Raw genomic sequence first — 18,544 nt, 5'->3', positions numbered from 1 at the left:
ATTTTGTAAAACAAACCACTTTTCACAACGCTTCCATATCCATCTCAAAACTTGAATCACTGCTCAATTATTCATCTCACGACGCCCCCATATTCATCATGAATGAATCACATTATCATAAATGAACGTAACCGTAGCCCGTCGTAGTAGGTTAACTATATATCCGCTGTAGTTGTTTACGTGCAAAATTGGTAACCTAAGTAACCACTACAGTGCTGTAGATTCATGTCAGAATAATTTAACATTTTCAGTATGATTTTTTCATATGAACAGAAACTGATTTGGCAACTTTTGATTATCTTCAACGCAGTGAAAACAGATGAAAATAGGGTAGGGAACATATTCTAAGCAGCTTTAGGAACCACCTGTGTATTCAGACGAAATACTCGAAATGTGTTGGGTGAAATTCAAACAGTAGTATATCAATCTGTTCTTTATCGTTTTCTCTGTCAGAGCTTGTTTTCAGATTGTAAAACTAAGTTAGCAAACTTTAACAATAATCAATTGAAGTCACCTATCGAGGGACACTATTCCAATCACCCCGAACCTATTTTAAGCAGTTTCCATCTGTTTTGCAGGCGTTTTTTCTGCAGCACCAGAAGTGGCTCCTGAATGGCTGCAATATAGGTCGATTTGTTTCAAATGCTGTTTGCGCACAGATTTATTTCTGATTACCAGTATTTTTTATATTCGTAAGACAGCTAGACAATCAAAGTTTTCGTTTCCATCATTGAAATTGTCAGAATTGATCAAAAAGCAGGAGTTTGAGGCCTGTTTTCTTCGACTGATTAAAATAGGCGCTACTGCTTAAGCCGTTCCTTACCCTACATACAGTTGAAATTTAGGAATTGTAGAAATTCATCTCATATATTTTTGCTAATTCAAGCTTGTTTTAGGAAATTTTTAGGTGAACATTTCAAAGATTAAAGTATTCATAGTGTAATGAGTGATTTTGTTTTTATTTATTTTTGATTAAAATAAAAAGTGGTCCGCTAGTGATGAAAAAAACTTTGGTTGGCTGCTAAACGAGTCCCGTTGTAGCAGTATAGAGCAATGCGCGGATTTTGTTTTCTGAGGTAGGTGATTGAAATAAATGAGTTTTCGAGTGCAGATGTCCGACTATAATATAAAATTCAGAGCTTTTAAATGAGTTTCTGAGAATTATACTCTATGAGGAATCTTAAGTGAGCTAAGAAGAATCCATTCCATATATTAGCAGATTGGTTTAAAAAGAAAAAATGCGTTTTTTTTCCTGTTTCCAATTGTGTTTTCACGTTGTATGAGATGAATATATATGCTGAGATGAATAATGGAGCAGTTCCCCTACTTATATTAGCTGTCTTCGTAATACAGTGAATGTGAAACAAACTTCTTAAGCAAAAGATAAAACTGTTTTTTTTTTTCAACTTTAACATCGTTGTAATTGTTAAATAGTGTTTGCACACAAAAAAAAAAAACACTACAGGCACAACATCACCAAGTGTAAATGAGATTCTTTCGAGTGTAATTAAATATATTCCTGAAAAAAAAAAAATGAAGGGAAGGCTGTGAATTGAAATACGTAAATCACTGAACAAACCAAATTTTTGTGTCTGTAATTCCAGTAATTACAGTGTTTAGTCCCACGTCACCATTTCATACAACCCTAGGGCTGTATACCTTGTAGTATTTTTATAGAATGAAACCTCTCTAAAACGGCGTAAGGTTCGCAAATTAAAGCAAAACCGTTCGAAACTTCACTACAAGCAGCCCACTATGCTTTAAATAGGAAAAATATAATTTAGTGTCATCCTTATTTAAGAAACACTTTTTGCCGCGTATTTTCGTCCAGTTAGGAGAAAGTGATAAATTAAAATATATGAAAATTTATATTTGTGAATGTTTGATTGTCATAGCTTTCATTGAGGCCCCTCAAACATGTCTAAGCTAAAATGAAAACGGTTGGAAACGGAACGGATATCTAATACAACGACGAATATGACTAAGATTTCTATGATAAGAATTTATGACGTAGCACCAATAACTTTCTTTAATGTGCTTTAAAATTTGGTTTACATAAGTTTTATGAAGCATGAAATAATTGCTTTTATTCTTTTAAACAATTTTATCAAATAGATGCGATAACTACTAGCAAATCAGTTTTGAAAAAATAACAGACAGTGCTTTCGTGAAGAGATAGCCTACCCTACTAAATTAAAATCGCATAGCAGCGCTTTCGCGAGATATTCCAACAAGTAGTTGAAATGCTATGAAAATATAACGTTTTCAAAAGAACGGTTCATTTCAAATCAAAGGAAAAATAGTACAAAAAAGTGAAGCTTCTGAGTGTTTAAGCGAAAAGGACACCAATTGTATTTCAATCAATACATACATATTAGCAACATACACTATTCTAACTATTAAGTAAGAAAATTTGGCTCGAGTTAGTAATATGGTCATAAATGTTTGATATTTTGAGTGGATTGAAATTATTCCATTGAAAATTTGATTAAAGTATTACTTAAATATAAATGTAGATTTCAAAGTATCATGCTATTCCCCGCGAATATTGGCTAAATATCGCACTGAATCTCACACTTCAGGGATAGTTGTTAGAGCATTGCACTATTCGACAAACTTGAAACGGAACCGAAAAAATACCCAGAAATTGAATAAGAAAACTTGCCGTATTTGAAACTCAGAAATAATTCATAACGGTTTCGAAATAATATGAAAAATGTTCGAAAATATTTTTAGAATCACGGAAAAATATTCAGACATAACTAATTCGTCCATATCAAACACCTCGCAAGTGGAGCTCAGTACGCAAAGCGGAAAATCGCTTGAAGTCCGATCATGATACAAATTCTATTATCAGAGAAAACGATGTATTTTAATGAATTTACGTCGGATTTGGTATTAATCATTATTTATGAAAACTAGACAGATAGGCTTTTCCGATAAACGTATTTTATTTATGACATGAGAAGCCATATACCATGCAAATAGTCTTAACTGGTCCGATCATGATACATTACTCTATTTGACTGAAAAGATGTATAAATTTTATTCTAATGATATCAAAAAACGAGAGACCATTTAAGTTTTTTTAAAGGTCTATCGAGTGATCAGATCGTTGATAAAATTGAAGATTGCTTAATAGAACTAAAAAAGACTGGAATTGTTAGGAAATTGAAATTTAGTAACGTGAGTTATTGTTAGTTTGGGTAAATGAAATTGATATTGGCATTTTTTTGTAGGCGCAGTGTTTTAATGGACTGGTGAGCGAAAAAGTCATTTTAAGGGAGATTCACAAAAGCTCAGAAAAAAATAAATTTCAATTTTTGCTTATCGGTGATTAGATGATTAGAATGATGATTAGATTAGATTAATGCAGAACACCGATCTTGGCATAATGCTCAAAGCAATTTCAATGGGAAAGTGTTGTTAAACATTTGCTCGGCTGGATTTTATTCCGTTTTATTTACAAATGGTCCTACATGTTTTTTTCTGGTGCTTATTACGGGAGTCACTTCACGGTGAAATCAGAGTGAAGTGAACAAAATCCTATTCCGGGACTCACGTAAGTGAGAAACACGTCGCAAAGTGACATCTGCCGTGGAATCTGGGTTATTATGAGTGTCATATCAGTGAAGTGAGAACGGAAAAAGCGACGTTTCGCGTGGAATTATTTCACGACCATTTTGAACGGTGAAATGATTCCACGAAGCTGCCATAAGTCTTAAAGTTGATTGATTTGTGATCTAATGGTAAATATTGGATTTATTCTTCAGTAACGAAGCGAATCAGAGTTTAATCCGTGCCTTGAAGCGGTCCATTTTTCAATTTTTTGCCCGATGAAAAAAATGCAAACTAGTTCCGGAAATTTTCGATACCGAAAAAAACATTTTTTTTTGATGCCGAATGTCTTAGAAAATGCAGAACAGGTCAAGATCTGGTGTTATCTAAAAAAACGGGAAAAAACGACTTTCTGGGACTTAGAGATTTTTGAGCTGGGAAACAATCTCATTTCACTTGTCCTATTCTCAATTTCACTTCACTGTCAATCTCACTCCACGGAGGTGATTTTTGTCACCTCACTTGAGGTGGAATCGGGAATAGGTCTAAAAAAGTGAAGTGAGCGTGAGAGTGAAATATATTTCACCGTGAAGTGACTCCCGTGATAAGCACCTCTGTTAGAAATCCATCCATAATTGGTTTGGTAGTAACAAATCTAAACCTTTCATGTAGTAGTTTATTAACTAATACTAATTTTGATTATTTTGATAGTCCTGTGACTTTTTTTATATGCCATAAAATTGTTTTAAATTGCGTTAGGTTTGATTATCACAAGACTAGTTGAAATGGATATTGATCCGCGATCGAGGAAAACTTGAATTATAATGTTTTTTTACAAAATAGTGCCGACATTGATAGACCACAAGATGAGTTGAACAGTTTAATTCTCAATGCTCCCAACTTATCAGTTCCTAAAGCTTAAAAAAGGTTGTTTTCTAAATCTAATCTGTAAAGTCTCTACAGATTAGATCTCCCAGATGGTCTCGAGGTACGATGTTGGCCTAACAAGCCAGTCGTCGTAGGTTCGATTCTCGGCGCGAGAGAGACTGTTAGTGTCAGTAGAATCGTAGCACAAGCCTCGCATTTGTCTTGTAACTAAACTGTTGGCTGCGAAGTCTGTGTATAAACGAACAGAAGGTCGAGTTCCGAATCGGAATGTAGCACCAAGGCTTTGCTTTGCTTTGCTTCAAAGTCTCCAGCGAATAATGCTAAGCTGTGAAAACCGGCATGTAGACGATCTCGGTTTGCACGTACGCAAATCGTGATCAAATCGATCCGTACAAAGATTGCTTGTAACCCGATACGTTCTAAAAGGAAACTTCCCAAAAATGCCAACAATTCTGAGAAATGCATGCGAAGAATCATTTAAGAAGATTTGCACACGCAATTTCCAGAGCAAGAGTGAAACGCCAGTTGATCTCGGAGCTGATAAAAACGAAAAGCTGTTTAGCATCGATGCTGTGTTTAACAGCCGCACAGACCGGTTCATTTTACCGTAGAGAGTTGAGGATGTTCCTGAGAAAATAAAGTTTAAGTTCCGGCTGGTGTAATGATGTTTGGCTTGGTAGCGTCCAACCGTTTGGAAATGCAGCCTGTTTTTTTATTAATACGGGGGTTAATCTCAATACCGAAGTGTATATCGGTATTTTGAAGGACTGAGTGCTTCCCTTGGAGAAGGCCAACAGGATGGTGCGCCATGTCATACGTCTAATCGTACCCAACACAGGCTGATGGCAAATTTAAAGATTTGAACGAAAGATTTGTGGCCCCCTAGCAGCCCGAACCTCAACCCGTTGGATTTTTTGATTTGGGCGTATGTTCATCTCACGTAACATCTCACCCTAGTGTGAATACCCCAAAGTCTAATATAGGACACATTGAATAAAGCTGTTGGATAGCACCTTATACAGATGAATAAATTCAAATATGTTGATATTATTGCCTTAAAGTACTTCAAATAATATTTGGAAGAAACACCTTGTTTTTAGCATTTGGTCCGCCGCACCCTGTAAAAACGAAGTGTCACAAAACCCAAGAATTCTTCTCCGAAAAGGTTCTGCAAACAAACTTGAAGAGGTTCTGGAAACAAATTGGGTGAAAAATGAAAGATTTGAGCTCTAGGGCAAATATTGTGTTGATCAGTTTTAATAAAAACTTCAAAAACATGAAAGCATCAGGAGATGATTTTCTATATCCTCATCAAAAGACTTCCCGAAAGCTCCATAAATTTGTTCGTGAGAATTTTTATGGTTGCTTTGCGTTAGCGTGTTTTCTTTCAAAATGGAAAAATGCCAAAGTCACTCCGAATTTAAATCCCGAAAAAAATCCAGCCGAAGTATCAATCTATCGGCCAATTTCATCTATTTTTTAAAGAATAACACTGGTCGACAAAATGGAGAATAGAGCACTCCAAAAGCTCAAACCAAAAAAAAAAAAAGATTATAGCCATTCATCCATTCCTATGAATTTTGGTGCCCCTAGCCAAACTTACGTCAGCTTACGTGAGAGTTCGCATAGTGATTGCTCGCCGGGTTCGTTGCTTCAACGTTATGTTCACGAGAAAACTCATACGAGTCTCTGAAAAAAAAGTTAGTGGCTAGGGACATAAAAATTCTCACGAATGGTAAAATAGTTATAATCTTTCATTTTTCCGGTTTGTGCTTGTGGAGTGCACCTGTGTTGACCAGTGTTATCCCTAAAAAATGATTCATATTATCGGCAATTCATTTTTTGCAAATGAGTTTGTTTTAATTGATTATGTAAATGGTTAAATCTGATAGATTGCTAACTAGAGCTGATGTACCTGCAGAAAGTATCTTGGGCCCATACTTATACAATATTTTCACTGCCGATTTACCACCAGAATGTGAGAAACCACTGTTTTGTTACGATACAAGCATTCCCGTAAAAGGAAAAGCCTTCGTGTCAATTGTAGTTGGTCGCAAAGAAGTATTCATACTTGCAGAAATGGAAGGTTTGTCCTAATGCTTTAAAAACACAATTAACTAGTTTTCTCAATAAACCATGAGTTTCATTTCTCAAGCTGACAGAATTTCCTTAAAATCAACTTTTGACACCTTTTTTTGGCTCTTGCCATTATTGAGATAGAATAGGTGAGCAAGTCATGGCAAGTGCACCAGCTATGGCTATATTGTGTGAGCGTAATATCACGGACAAACAGATGTACCACCCCATATAAATCCATAAAATATTGATCCACGAAAATTAATTCCGTGGTACGTTTGTTTGTCTGTGGTAATAGTACCAGTCATGGCATTGCTCAATTCAAATAGGTCATAATTGGTTCATGTTTTATACCGATTTATACACACAGTGATACAGTGAAAAATCAGGTGAAGGTGAAAAAGAGGTTAAAAAATTTCAGCCTTTCAGAATAATGCTAGTCTAAATAAATTTTCGAAAAATAAATTATGCTTCTTAGTTTAATAAGATCCACAAACCCACAAAATACAATTGATTAGTGTTCTGTCGATGTGTTGTTTTTTCGTAAGCAAGCTGTTTATCTTACATGTTGTTTACCGTAATGATTTTGATTGTGCAATTCGTTAGGCCAATCATAATTAGACTTATTGCGGTGTCACTCCCCACGCTTAGTGGAGATAGGAAAATATTACTCTCAAAATTAATTTAAGTCTGACAGATTAACACTTTACAATTCTTTGGAATTCGTTTTCAAGTTCTTGTGCCTGTTTAAGAATAAAACAAATTGAAAATGATAGAAGAATACATCTTTATGTTAGCATGAATTGTAAAGTGCGGTTCGCTGTCCGTTTCAATAGAAATGTTTGAAGATATAAAATATATAGATAATCCCTTTGTGAAGCGCAATCTTCGTGTTTTGTTTGGTCGACAAATGATGCTGAACGTGGGCTGATTCCTTGTGACTATTGCTTGCGATGCTCCAGAGTGTATTTTTCGCAGCTACTTTATGTAGCTATTTATGCGGCTCAGTACAACAGTTGCTGTCGTTTTCATGCTTAAATCCCACACAGGCCCAGGCACGTCGAGAAGAGATTTTCACGTTTTTTATATCAATCATTCGACCTTCCTTCCGTCATCTTCGTTGGGTTCCACTTGTAATCCTTACGCACAGACGCCACGCGTTCATCCTTAAAATGAGCAATCAGGTCCCTTAGCGCAATGCGTGAGCGTACGGCAGAAACTGTGCCTCTGTGTGCCCTTCCTGTGCCAGTGTATCTTACCTCTTTCGCGAAGAGTTATTCCAGCCTGCCTCGCCTAGTCGGGTCTGAGGTTGAAGGTTAAGCTTTTATCTTAAAATGGGTTTATGACTTTCAGTTTATTGCAAACGATTGTCGTTTGTCGTTGCGACTTTCTTCTTCCCCATCAGTTTGGCAGCTGTACAGTATAACAGCAAACGGAAATTTGCTCTGGGAATTTCCGGTCCCTACTTCCGGTAAAACGGATGGCACTTTTGACATTTTAAGTGAGACACATACGCCATTCGGGTACATCGGGCCGCTTGTACCTCCTGATTCCAGGTGCAAACTGGCCCGGCAGAGGAAGAGAGGACAATAAATGACTCTGGCTGTGATTCGTTGTGAAACTTTTCGGCAGAGAGTAAACTAAATTAAACAGAGTTTTTTGAAGTCGGTAACTGTGAGCATACAAGCCGGGTCTAATCGAGTTATGAAGGTTATAAACCATTTTGGATACGTGACTCGTTTGGAATTTTTCGTAGCAACCGGCAGTACGCCAGTGAGCATCGCGTGCCAGCTCTGGTGATGATTCTGTCAGGTCAACGGTCGTTTTTGCTGGGTCTGTGATGCGTGGCCGGAAATTGTGTGTCGTTTGTTCTCTAGTCGTGATTGCCAGATAGGAGTGGTATGGTGGATGTCATGTTCTGTTCCGTCTGGGAAATGTTCAGGTGTCGTCATAGCTTTATCCACCAGTGATAGTTAGAGGATTGGGAGTGAATACTGAGAAACGGTTATGGATAAAAATGTTTTTCAATTTGAAGTTGGCAGCAATATAATTAACCTTCATTCAGAGTTGTTACATTAGAAATCTTCAACATTGGTATACTGTTTCCCTAACCATGCCTTCAATCGTCGTTATAATATTTTGTTGGATTATATGTGTTGAATGTTTTATCCAAATTTTTTTACGGCATCTTGGTACTAGTCTTTCGCACAGCCGAGTTGTGCCATTAGCGATGAAATCAATCCAATATATTTGTCGTGTAGAGGATTTCAGTATTGCCAATAGAATTTTATTACAGATTGATTTTCCGTTCGGCATACTTTAAACTGCCTGGCTGCGCCCATCGAAGACGCCGCTGCCAAGCAGTTTCATCAGTAGCTAACCAATATCACAAATGGAACTGATCCGCAAATTGCCTGGGCAATGCCTGCCGAAATGCACCATCATCACGGTGATTTCAGCTGTATGTCGCTGCCGAACGCCACCCCACTCTTTGGTGAAAATATCCGAAAAGGTAATTGAAATATATTGACTGGAATATTATCGGTTGCCATGCCGTTCGCCAATTTTTCGATTTTTTCTCTCACATACTATCCCAGTAGGCATACGTTTGTTTCCCCCAGGCATCGCCAATCTGAATTCTTCCAATCGGTGGCGTCTCTAGTGCGGGTTTTAGTCTACCAGCACGTTTCTCTGGGTTAAAAATTGTATAAGCTTTACTATAGCCTGATTTTTTCCTTCTTTTTACTTCAAGTTCCAATATTGTTATTTTCTCTGGACACCGCACATGCCCTTGTTCCTCCCACCAAGAATTTGTGCGCGAAGATAAAGCTGGAGGGCAAAATATTCTGCATATCATGTTTCAACAGACCAGCAGCCACTTTTGGATGATTTTTTCTTGCTGTAGAGTCGTCAGTTGGACTGTTGGGGAAACGATTTCCTGATGTACATTCATTGCTATTGCTTTCGACGGATATTGGTCTGGTGAGCGAAAGTGTGTGTATCGGGAAAAATCCACTCTGGTAGGCAGGAGATATAACTTTGTTTCTGCCGCTACGAGAACTCGAGAGGGTTGCAAAAAATATGCTTTTCTGGTCGTACCTAGACTATACTTTTGGTAAGCAAGCAATGGTTATTGTCTGGATTATTTTCCATTTCCATTCCCGTTTATTGATGCAATTATTGTTTCGAATTCGATTGCTTCATAATTTAGGCATTAGCGGCGAAAGGCGAAAGCAATTTTCAAGTATGTTTTGGCCGCTTGAAAACTTATACAGAGCACGATTTTCAGGGGATCGCACTGCTTCGATTACCGTGAGAGCTAGTATGCCGGTACTACTAATAAAGTTAATAAGCGGCTGGCTCAATAAATCACCAGTAAACAATTAACCGCAAATATTTGAGTGAATATTCGCCCCGCCCCATGGATGAACACCATCCACGCAAGCAGTTTATCCAGCCAACGCATATTGACAGTTTTCCACCAAAGTGGAGGAATTTCATCCCGTTGCCAGCGCTTCCCCAAAACCGCACATCGTCAAACAGCTTAACCCAGCAAGAGCCGTCGCGTAATTATCATCAATAAATTTGTGGAATTTCAGAGGCCAACAAGATATGGATCGATGGGAATTTATGCTGCTGAACCGGAAAACTTGCTTAATATTGGAATGTTTAAGGCACAGCTGTAGAGGGAAAAGTTCAGCGTTTTCTCACAAATTGCGTCGTTGACGGGATGGTCTAGCAAAGCTTCGATAATTGTTCAATAACTTTCGAATACAAGTATTCAATCTTCTGAGCCTAATGTTAATTCCAAATTTACGTCCACAGCTCATATAGCTGCAAAAATATACCTACGTTATGATTGAGTGATCCACACCTGTCACGTATAGGAAGCATCATAATTAGCCTACAAAGACTATCTATAAGTTTTCCGAAAAAAAAAACAACTATTACCAAAGGGCCAACAATCTTATGCTATTTATGACATCTCATCCGCCACAGATTGTTCGATTGCAATTCCATGGGTTGAGTAAACACTTCCGTACTTTCTCCATACTCAGATAGTTGATTGGCTTCTTGGAACGAGTCACTTCGTAGTTCTGCCATTTCTGTGCTAAATTGAAATGCAGGAAGGCTTTTCACGTCATGCTGTGAACGGTCCAGCGACAGGTTTGGCTATGATGCGGTTGAGCCCTGCTGAAAGTTGTAATGTCATTTTTTTCTAGGATGGTGTACGCAGGGAAGGGACCCAAAAGTTTCAGTTTTTTTTCAAGCTTCTATATAGAAATGTAGCTCAACTTAAGGTATACACCGCATCCCCATATCCGCACATTCACAGTTGCTGTCAGTAGGAAAAATGTTTTCATTTCTTCCGTACCGGGCGAGTAGGCAGAAGGAGACATTTCTGTGAAAAAACGTAATAACAGTACGAAGCTGGGAAAACGAAAGAAAAACGTTATTTCAAAACAGAAAAATAACATCAACTTCTGCCAAGAATACGATGGATACAATGTGAATTCGATGAACGATCGTTTTTGGTTTGGGAAGATATGCCCAATGTGTACAACTTTACTGGGCGGATTTTCCAGCATCAAGAGCTGTGGCGTTGGAAACGACACTGTCTTGATGTCCCTTCATTCTTTCAGCTTCTGCAAATGATTCCCGTGATAGAGATATATCAGCCTCAAACAGAAAATACATATTTGTATGCATTATGTTGTCGTTATGTTTGCCAACATGGCAGCGGCGCAACAGAGAAGTGAAAGAAGAACATCTTCAGCCGCACTTGGCTAAATGGCTCCTCGGGCTTGCTTCTAGTACAGAACAGGAAAAGTGCTGCCTTTTCACGAGCTACCAACAGAGACATGCTGACAATATGATTCATGGAGCTTTCTTTCTTTGTTTGCAGGTCTTTACGGCGAATTCGTGTGACAAATGAAAGATACTCTCTGGGATGCTTCCTGGGGCGGACGTAAGGCCTGGAATTGTAACTTGGTAGGCAATTGTGTGAACGGAATGATTTCCCTGACATGCTACGAGTGGCCACTTCCGTTGGCGTTTTCGGTGTATGAAGGCTTCTTTCCTCGTTGTTCCATGTCGTGGAGGAATCAGAGTACAAAGGAGAACGCGTAAAGCCTAGGTGGGTCATTTTCTCTGCGACTCAGTGACAAATTGAGTGTGGACATTATCTTCACTCCGTGATACTTGCTTCTTTTCGAAAATTTCTTTCCGTAAAGGCAACTCACAGGACCGACTGTAATTAACGCCTTTTGTTGTAGTCTACCTAATTGCGCTTTGTTGTGGTTATTGGATGTACGACAACTGATGGTTGATCTAATTGCACTTTTTTCGAGTGGATAGTCGATGAAGCATTTCCACATTTATTTTAGATATAAGTGGATTTGCTTCACATTTAGTTTTAAATTTGTAAACATTTTATGAGGAGAAATAAAAAGAAGAAAAAAGTTAAAAGGGGGACTCTACTCTGGAAGATAGAAAAATAATGAATTTTCGTGATTGCTTTTCGGATGTTTAGAGTAAGGTGAAGTGTTCAGGTATTTTGGCTATTGATCAAGATATATTTGAAGATGTCGTGAACGCAAATATAGTGAGTATTAAGCTGTTCGCAAAACTATGTTTTTTGAACTGGTGATAACTTTTTCTCAGTATCTGTTTCAGACAACTTGTGCGCGTGGAATTGTTTTGTTGAATTCGGAATCCAATGCCATTTGCAATGAAATCGCTCCAAACGTCTTTTGCAAAAGTCAGATCGCAAATTTCACACGCAAAAGTTCAAGTCTTGTACAATCAATGTGTCTTCCAGATTCGCACAAATTTTGCACTGAAATCGCACAATAAATGTGTGAAATGCATAACGCAACAGTTGTACTGCGAAAACATTGACAGACATTGAATTGAATATATGTATCTCATATACACGAGAATCGTGATGTTCCGGCAAACTTCAGGTTTGGGTGAACGATCATTTTGGGGCGCTCGGAAAATCGTGCTTCATTTTCGTGCGCCGGTTTATATGAACGACTTACTTATCCCTAATAATACTCTGCAGCCAAAAAAACCTTCAGCGATCCATGTTCCTCCAATTTTCACCCAATATTTGGAACCAAAATGATGCACAGAAGCTAAAAATCGATCACAGACACCATTTTGAATTTTACGAGGGTGACTTACGGTATCTGGAAAACAGCCGAATTGACCAAATACCATCTAATATAAATATATCCGGAACCATAATTACATGCCATTTTGAAGACCAAGATGACGACTTCCGGTTTCTATGTGACCAAAATGACCAAATACAACCCAATATGAATATTTCCGTAATCGTGATGATGCACAGATGCCTAATATCGATACAATACCATTTTGAATACTAAGATAGCGACATTCGGTATCTGAAAAACAGCCGAATACTACTCAATATGGATATTTCCAGAAACAAGGCGATGTACAAGAGCCAAAAGGCAAGATGTTATCATTCCATAAACCAAAACCAATCATTTCAAACGATTTATCTCTTGACTTTGATCGTATCCAATATTCGATTCGTCATGCATTTGCAGACTTTAAACAAATTGCAAGGAATCAATCAATTTTGAATGTTCAAAATTATTTTAACAATGAAAAAAATGGGCGGGTCGAAGTTCCTCGGGTCAGCTAGTACTGATTAATAAAACAGAATAACAAAGCTAGCGTGATGTTGCTATTTTTACATAATTCAAATAACAACAAGAGCAAAACTTTTGTTATACTTACTTAATCCAGGTAGATATTTTTCATGACTTTTCTTACCTGCAAAAATAAATAAAAGAATAAAATGTTACTGTTTCATATAGAGTAGTGGGCTAAATTAATTTTAAATAACGTTTAACAGTGCATAAAAACCGCATAGTCAACCTAATGCTAAATTTAACCAGAGACTCTAGTTTAAAGCTAGGATGTTCAGAAATCTATAACGAAAAGTTCGACCCTATGCTCAAACATTATCTTTGGTAGATATAGTTATTCTCGAATGATTGAATGGCATCATCAAAATTTTGTACAGCAAACAAAAATTGTTTAACATATACCAACTCCGCGGTTCTTCATACAATCATGCTCTTGCAACTTGCCACGACCTGTTTGCTGTGTGTGGTCTATTCGTTGATTTACTCATCGTGAGAGTAGGCGAGGTGAGTAATCTTCCAGATGGTCTCGAGGTACGATGCTGGCCTGACAAGCCAGTCGTCGTAGGTTCGAGTCTCGGCTCGGGAGAGACTGTTAGTGTCAGTAGGATCGTAGCGCTAGCCCCGTAATTCTCGCGTAATTTTTCAAAAGGACCTAAGTAACAATGAGAGATTCTCTCCTCTCTCACTTTGTTTCGTTAATTACGTCGTCATCATAAATATCTTCCAAGCTTTCTTCACCTTAATCGAGAGATTGTTATACTGTCTTGCTTACTATGCATTGAGTGTTAAAATATGGAAAATATAACATAGTTATTGATCAAAGAGAAAGTAAACAAAGAGAGCCTCTCAATATTAGATAGGTCCTTTTGAAAAATTACGCGAGAATTGTCTTGTAAACTAAACAGTTGGCTGCGAAATCTAAGTATAACAAACAGAAGGTCAAGTTCCCAATCGGAATGTAGCACCAAGGCTTTGCTTTTTTGCAGCTAGCTGGCATCCCGTTATGTTTCAAAGGCTAACATCTCAGCGTGTGTGTAAACGAGATAGCATATCACCGCCACTTTTCATAAGCATAACAGAGAATCTGTCAATGGGGCCCGCAAATCGTGGATCCGCTGCGATGTTAACTGTGATGAAGCAAAGCAAATGAGATAGAGATGCCAGCTAGCAGCTTTTTTGAGAGTATTCGAAAATTGAGTGAACAAAAGTCGATCTGATCGGATTGAACGAGAGCGAAAACCAAGATAATTTGCTACTGTTCACCCACGAACAAAACGGCACTCGATACGGTAGAAAAATTGGAACGAAACGAACGAGTGAGCGGTTTAAAAGAACTAGTCCACTTTAGTGAGCGGATCCGCTCTGATCCACTCTCTGTAGTGCACCGCCTGAAGTGAGTGCAATACGGCAAACACAAGTTGCCAGATCATTTTCTGTACGTAGTTAAGGCAATGATTGTTTGTATCGATGATTTAGACAATGTTTGGTATTTTCCAAATTGGATATGCTGACATTCGAATGGTCTAAAAATATTCGATATGAGAACCTCTGGTCGATTGATATAAAATGCTCGTGAATTAAAAAAGCAATTACTTGTGTAATATGGAAAAAAATAATTTTACATTTGCCCGCACTGTTTATTTTACTTTTAATAGCAGTTCTACACAACTCTACAATTCAATTCTACATTACAGTCGAAAAAGGAACCAGTGATAAAAGTTCATGACTTTGGTAATTGAAACAAATATGATGTATTGAACTCGCACACATACACATATATTTGCCTATTTATCAAAATTTGATATCGACTGACATTACTCTACGATGCGAAATGTAAAAGCGAAAATTCGACGCGAAGAAATGCCCTCTTCTCGGCAGGAAAGGTAAAACACCACAACGGGGGACCGGAAAGTTATCTTCTAATAGTAATAGTGTAGTGTATTAAGAAAAAAGTTTACCATCTTCGGTCGTTGTCAACAGAGATCCCCTGCCTCGTACCCGTATCCTATCGGAAACATCATTTTATTTATGCGAATATGTCAGTAAATATATTTTATTACAGCTCATCTCTCGGGGTGAAAGCCAGCCGTAGACCACCACATTGTCCGGGGCGTTCGATATCAGATATTTGAACTCTGAGCTGCCACGGGATCAACCGCTAGTGGGGGATGGGATGTACCAGGACAATATACCAGGAGAAGGGAAACTTTTCTTTTCTTAGGACACTTTTTCTTTCGCCATCGAAGTTTTTCTTCATCTTTCGGCGAGACAATAGTGACATAATGTTTTCAAGCTGATGATCCTCGTGAGGAAAAGTTGATTGGAAAGAATGTTCTCCCCGTGAGAGTGCTCTGTTTGTCTGTGTGTATGCGGTTTTAGCAGCGTGTCGAAGTGTGTAAAAGTTGAAGTATTGATTATATCCTTTGGAGATACGTTCTCTTCCGAGCGAAGGAAACTTCATTGTTTGCAGCCGTTGCATTAGGGCAGTAATTTCTTTGCCTTGTTCCGAAGACTAGAAGCGAAGTTACGATAGCGAATCAGCGACAGACCAATGGGACAAACAATTTCGGCGGTTAGCCGTTACAAACTTGTTTCTGGGTTTTACGAGTTTTTGACGACACCGACCAGTCCTGCTTGGATTAAGGGTAGCCGGCAAGTAGTGTTGCCCTGCGGCTACTGATGGCTTTCCATTTCCGCCCGTAGCGGTGTCAAAGTTTGTGTGAAGAAATTTCGCATACATTGTAGTATGAATGCTTCTTTGAAAAGAAAAATACGAGACATGAGAAACGATAAAAAGTTTTTAAGGGCCGAGAAATAGTTGTATCGTCTTTGGTATATGAGAAGAAAATTTTCAACAGAGTAACACTTTGTTGATTACTTTCTATCCTGCTGCTGCTGACGGAGCACTTTTATGTGCTTCATATATGCTATGTTGTTTGTCGTGTTAGTTCTTTTCGGATCTTTCTGGTCATATGATATTGAAACTATCATTTCACTAGCAAATTGTTTCGGAAAATGGGTCATCGCAGGTTTTAGGTTGCGATAAATGAGCTGATGATAAAGCAACTCACCCTTTTCTGCTATTGTTGGTTGTTTTTTTTTTTTTAAATGAATCCATTGAATTTGAATGTGTATTCCAACAGTCAAATTTGCCAAAATTTTCCGTTAGTGCATTTTTGCCTTTCCCGTAGAATGTGTAGCAAACAAAACGGAAACCTTATTTCCGAATAAGGTCTAACGAACCGAATGTGACGTACCATTTGATTCAGTTCGAAAAACTGTGTATTTTTATTACTTATGTAAGTGTATACAGGGGTCAACAGTATATCTAGCAATATATCTAACTAATGGTAGCAGTGGTCATAAGCTCCTACAAGGGAAGAAGTGTATACAGGGTTTTAGGTAGCTCACTTATAATTATTTGAAAACATTTGATTTTACATTTGTTCCTTTCCAAGTGATTCTTATTTTCTCTAGTTGGACGTTTTTAAGACATTTTTGATTACGAAATTTTCTCAGCTTTCTAACGAAACCAACAGAATTGAGCTAGCTGTCACACTTCTTGTGTAAGACCTCATTAAAGGCAAACATAACTGAAAACTGAAAAAGTGAATAACTCTGCAGTAGTTGAATTTTGACCATATGCGTAGAAGGATTTTTTCATCAAATAGGGTCCTCTATCACCCCTTAAAGGATTTTAAGTGAGCTACCTTACACCCTGTATGTAACGTAATTTTCTTGGGGATTTTATTATGGAGTCGTTAGTGCTCTGATGACTTAAAACAAAAATTTGTTTGTAATCTTTATTTCTAACCTATTTTTATTGGCAAAATTTTGTCAACCCCAATCACGAACATTTTTGTATGACAATTACAATACGATGATAACTATCACTTTCGCTAACTACATACTATGTTTTTCTATAAGTATGGTAACCTTGTGTCGAGCACTTCTCGTTAGGAACTTGGTGTCAATTGGTGCAATATTCTTCAGAAGAATTAATGGTATGTAATTTTCAATTTTTACCGACGGTGACGATTTTATTCAAAAAACTTTAGATCGACCTAGGAAAGAGGAAGCATGTGTTCTTGCTAATAACATCAATTTATTTTGTTGCTTCAAATCTGATTCATTTACTAGAAAATTAATACATTAATTTGGCCCTTTTTGAGATTTTCAGACTTTGATGAATCATTAAAAACTTCAAAGCCGGCGTGAAAATTTTTATTTAATCTCCGGCAAGCGAGGAATAATCTGCCCCACCGTGATTCTATCCTACCTAGTATTCCATGGCAATACAAAGCATCGTTAATTTTAAGTTCGCTGTTGCAGCACGCTGTAAATAGCTTGCTTCCCCCTTTTTCTTTCTTTTAGCACTCCAAATCCCCTCAAGCCAACTAAAGGCGAACCAAGTAAAGTCGAAACAATCACGCAAAAAAGGAAAAAAAAAACGCTCTCAAAACAGAGAAAGAAAAACAGAAAAATTTCAACTTTCGCCAACGTAACAATCCTCACTCTTCTTTATCTTAGCAGCAGTCGGTTCGTGCGATAAAAATGAGCTCATTTGCAGTCTTCTGATTGTCATGTTCGAAGTGGTGCTTTCATCCCTGGCGCTTATTACTTGTATCGTACCGGAGTCCATTTCTGGCCATTTTTCCACATCAAACCCGACCAGAGCAAAAAACTGCTGCTCTTGATAGAAATCTCTGGACAGCGAGCAAAAAAGTTGGATAACGAACCAAAGTAAGACAAAAGGATCAAAAGAGGAGTCTCTTCAAATGGGACAAAAACGAATTAAAGTGGCAAGCGTAGGAGCAAGCTCGAATCACCTCCGGCCCAGTTCCGTGGCGAAGGATCTTGAAGGATTGGTAAAAAAGAGACTTTTCCAGACCCAAGCCGATAGGATGATAAGATTTGGTACCGGTACTCGAACAGGAAAAAATCACACAGAACGTATTTTCGCCTCAAGCAGTCAACTCTCGCCTCTTTGAAATAATGAGTTAGTTGAAGGAAACTTTTCTGATGATTCCGACTCAGGTTTCTTTCACATTGCGTCTCCACCTATTTGTTTGCGGTTGGTGAACCTGACGTTTTATTTAGTTTTTATTCGAGTCAATTTTATCGCTCTATCTCTTCTCATCTTTATGGAATGTCGTGTTGCTACAAAGAAAAGGACGATTTCTGATTAGTGTTGCTTTTACATAAACGGGAATAAATTATACATTGATTGTGTTATTAAATCGGTCATAGACTGATAAATACAGCCATGCACCTTAAAAAGATGAAGAAGAAAAAAAATACATTAAGTTGTGCCTTTCAAAATTGCGAACATTGGT

At 37.8% G+C, this 18,544-nt stretch overlaps 1 protein-coding gene across 20 annotated transcripts in view; it reads right to left on the bottom strand.

Moving 5' to 3' along the window:
* The window catches only part of LOC129722531 (CUGBP Elav-like family member 4), an 868,765-nt gene that overhangs the window by 117,494 nt on the left and 732,727 nt on the right, over window positions 1-18,544 (bottom strand). For 3 of the 20 annotated variants that reach the window (XM_055676031.1, XM_055676037.1, XM_055676033.1), the window contains one exon: window positions 13,297-13,332. The exons of the other annotated variants lie outside the window; for them this stretch is intronic. In XM_055676031.1, the coding sequence (XP_055532006.1) occupies window positions 13,297-13,332 (36 nt within the window). The remainder of the gene's footprint in view (window positions 1-13,296; window positions 13,333-18,544) is intronic. 20 annotated transcript variants of the gene reach the window in all.

The sequence above is a fragment of the Wyeomyia smithii genome, chromosome 2 (assembly GCF_029784165.1).
Source record: "Wyeomyia smithii strain HCP4-BCI-WySm-NY-G18 chromosome 2, ASM2978416v1, whole genome shotgun sequence".
In the NCBI taxonomy this organism is placed as follows: Eukaryota; Metazoa; Arthropoda; class Insecta; order Diptera; family Culicidae; genus Wyeomyia; species Wyeomyia smithii.
The sequence above is the reverse complement of the archived record's forward strand: the minus strand, read 5'-3'. Positions and strand labels throughout refer to the sequence as shown.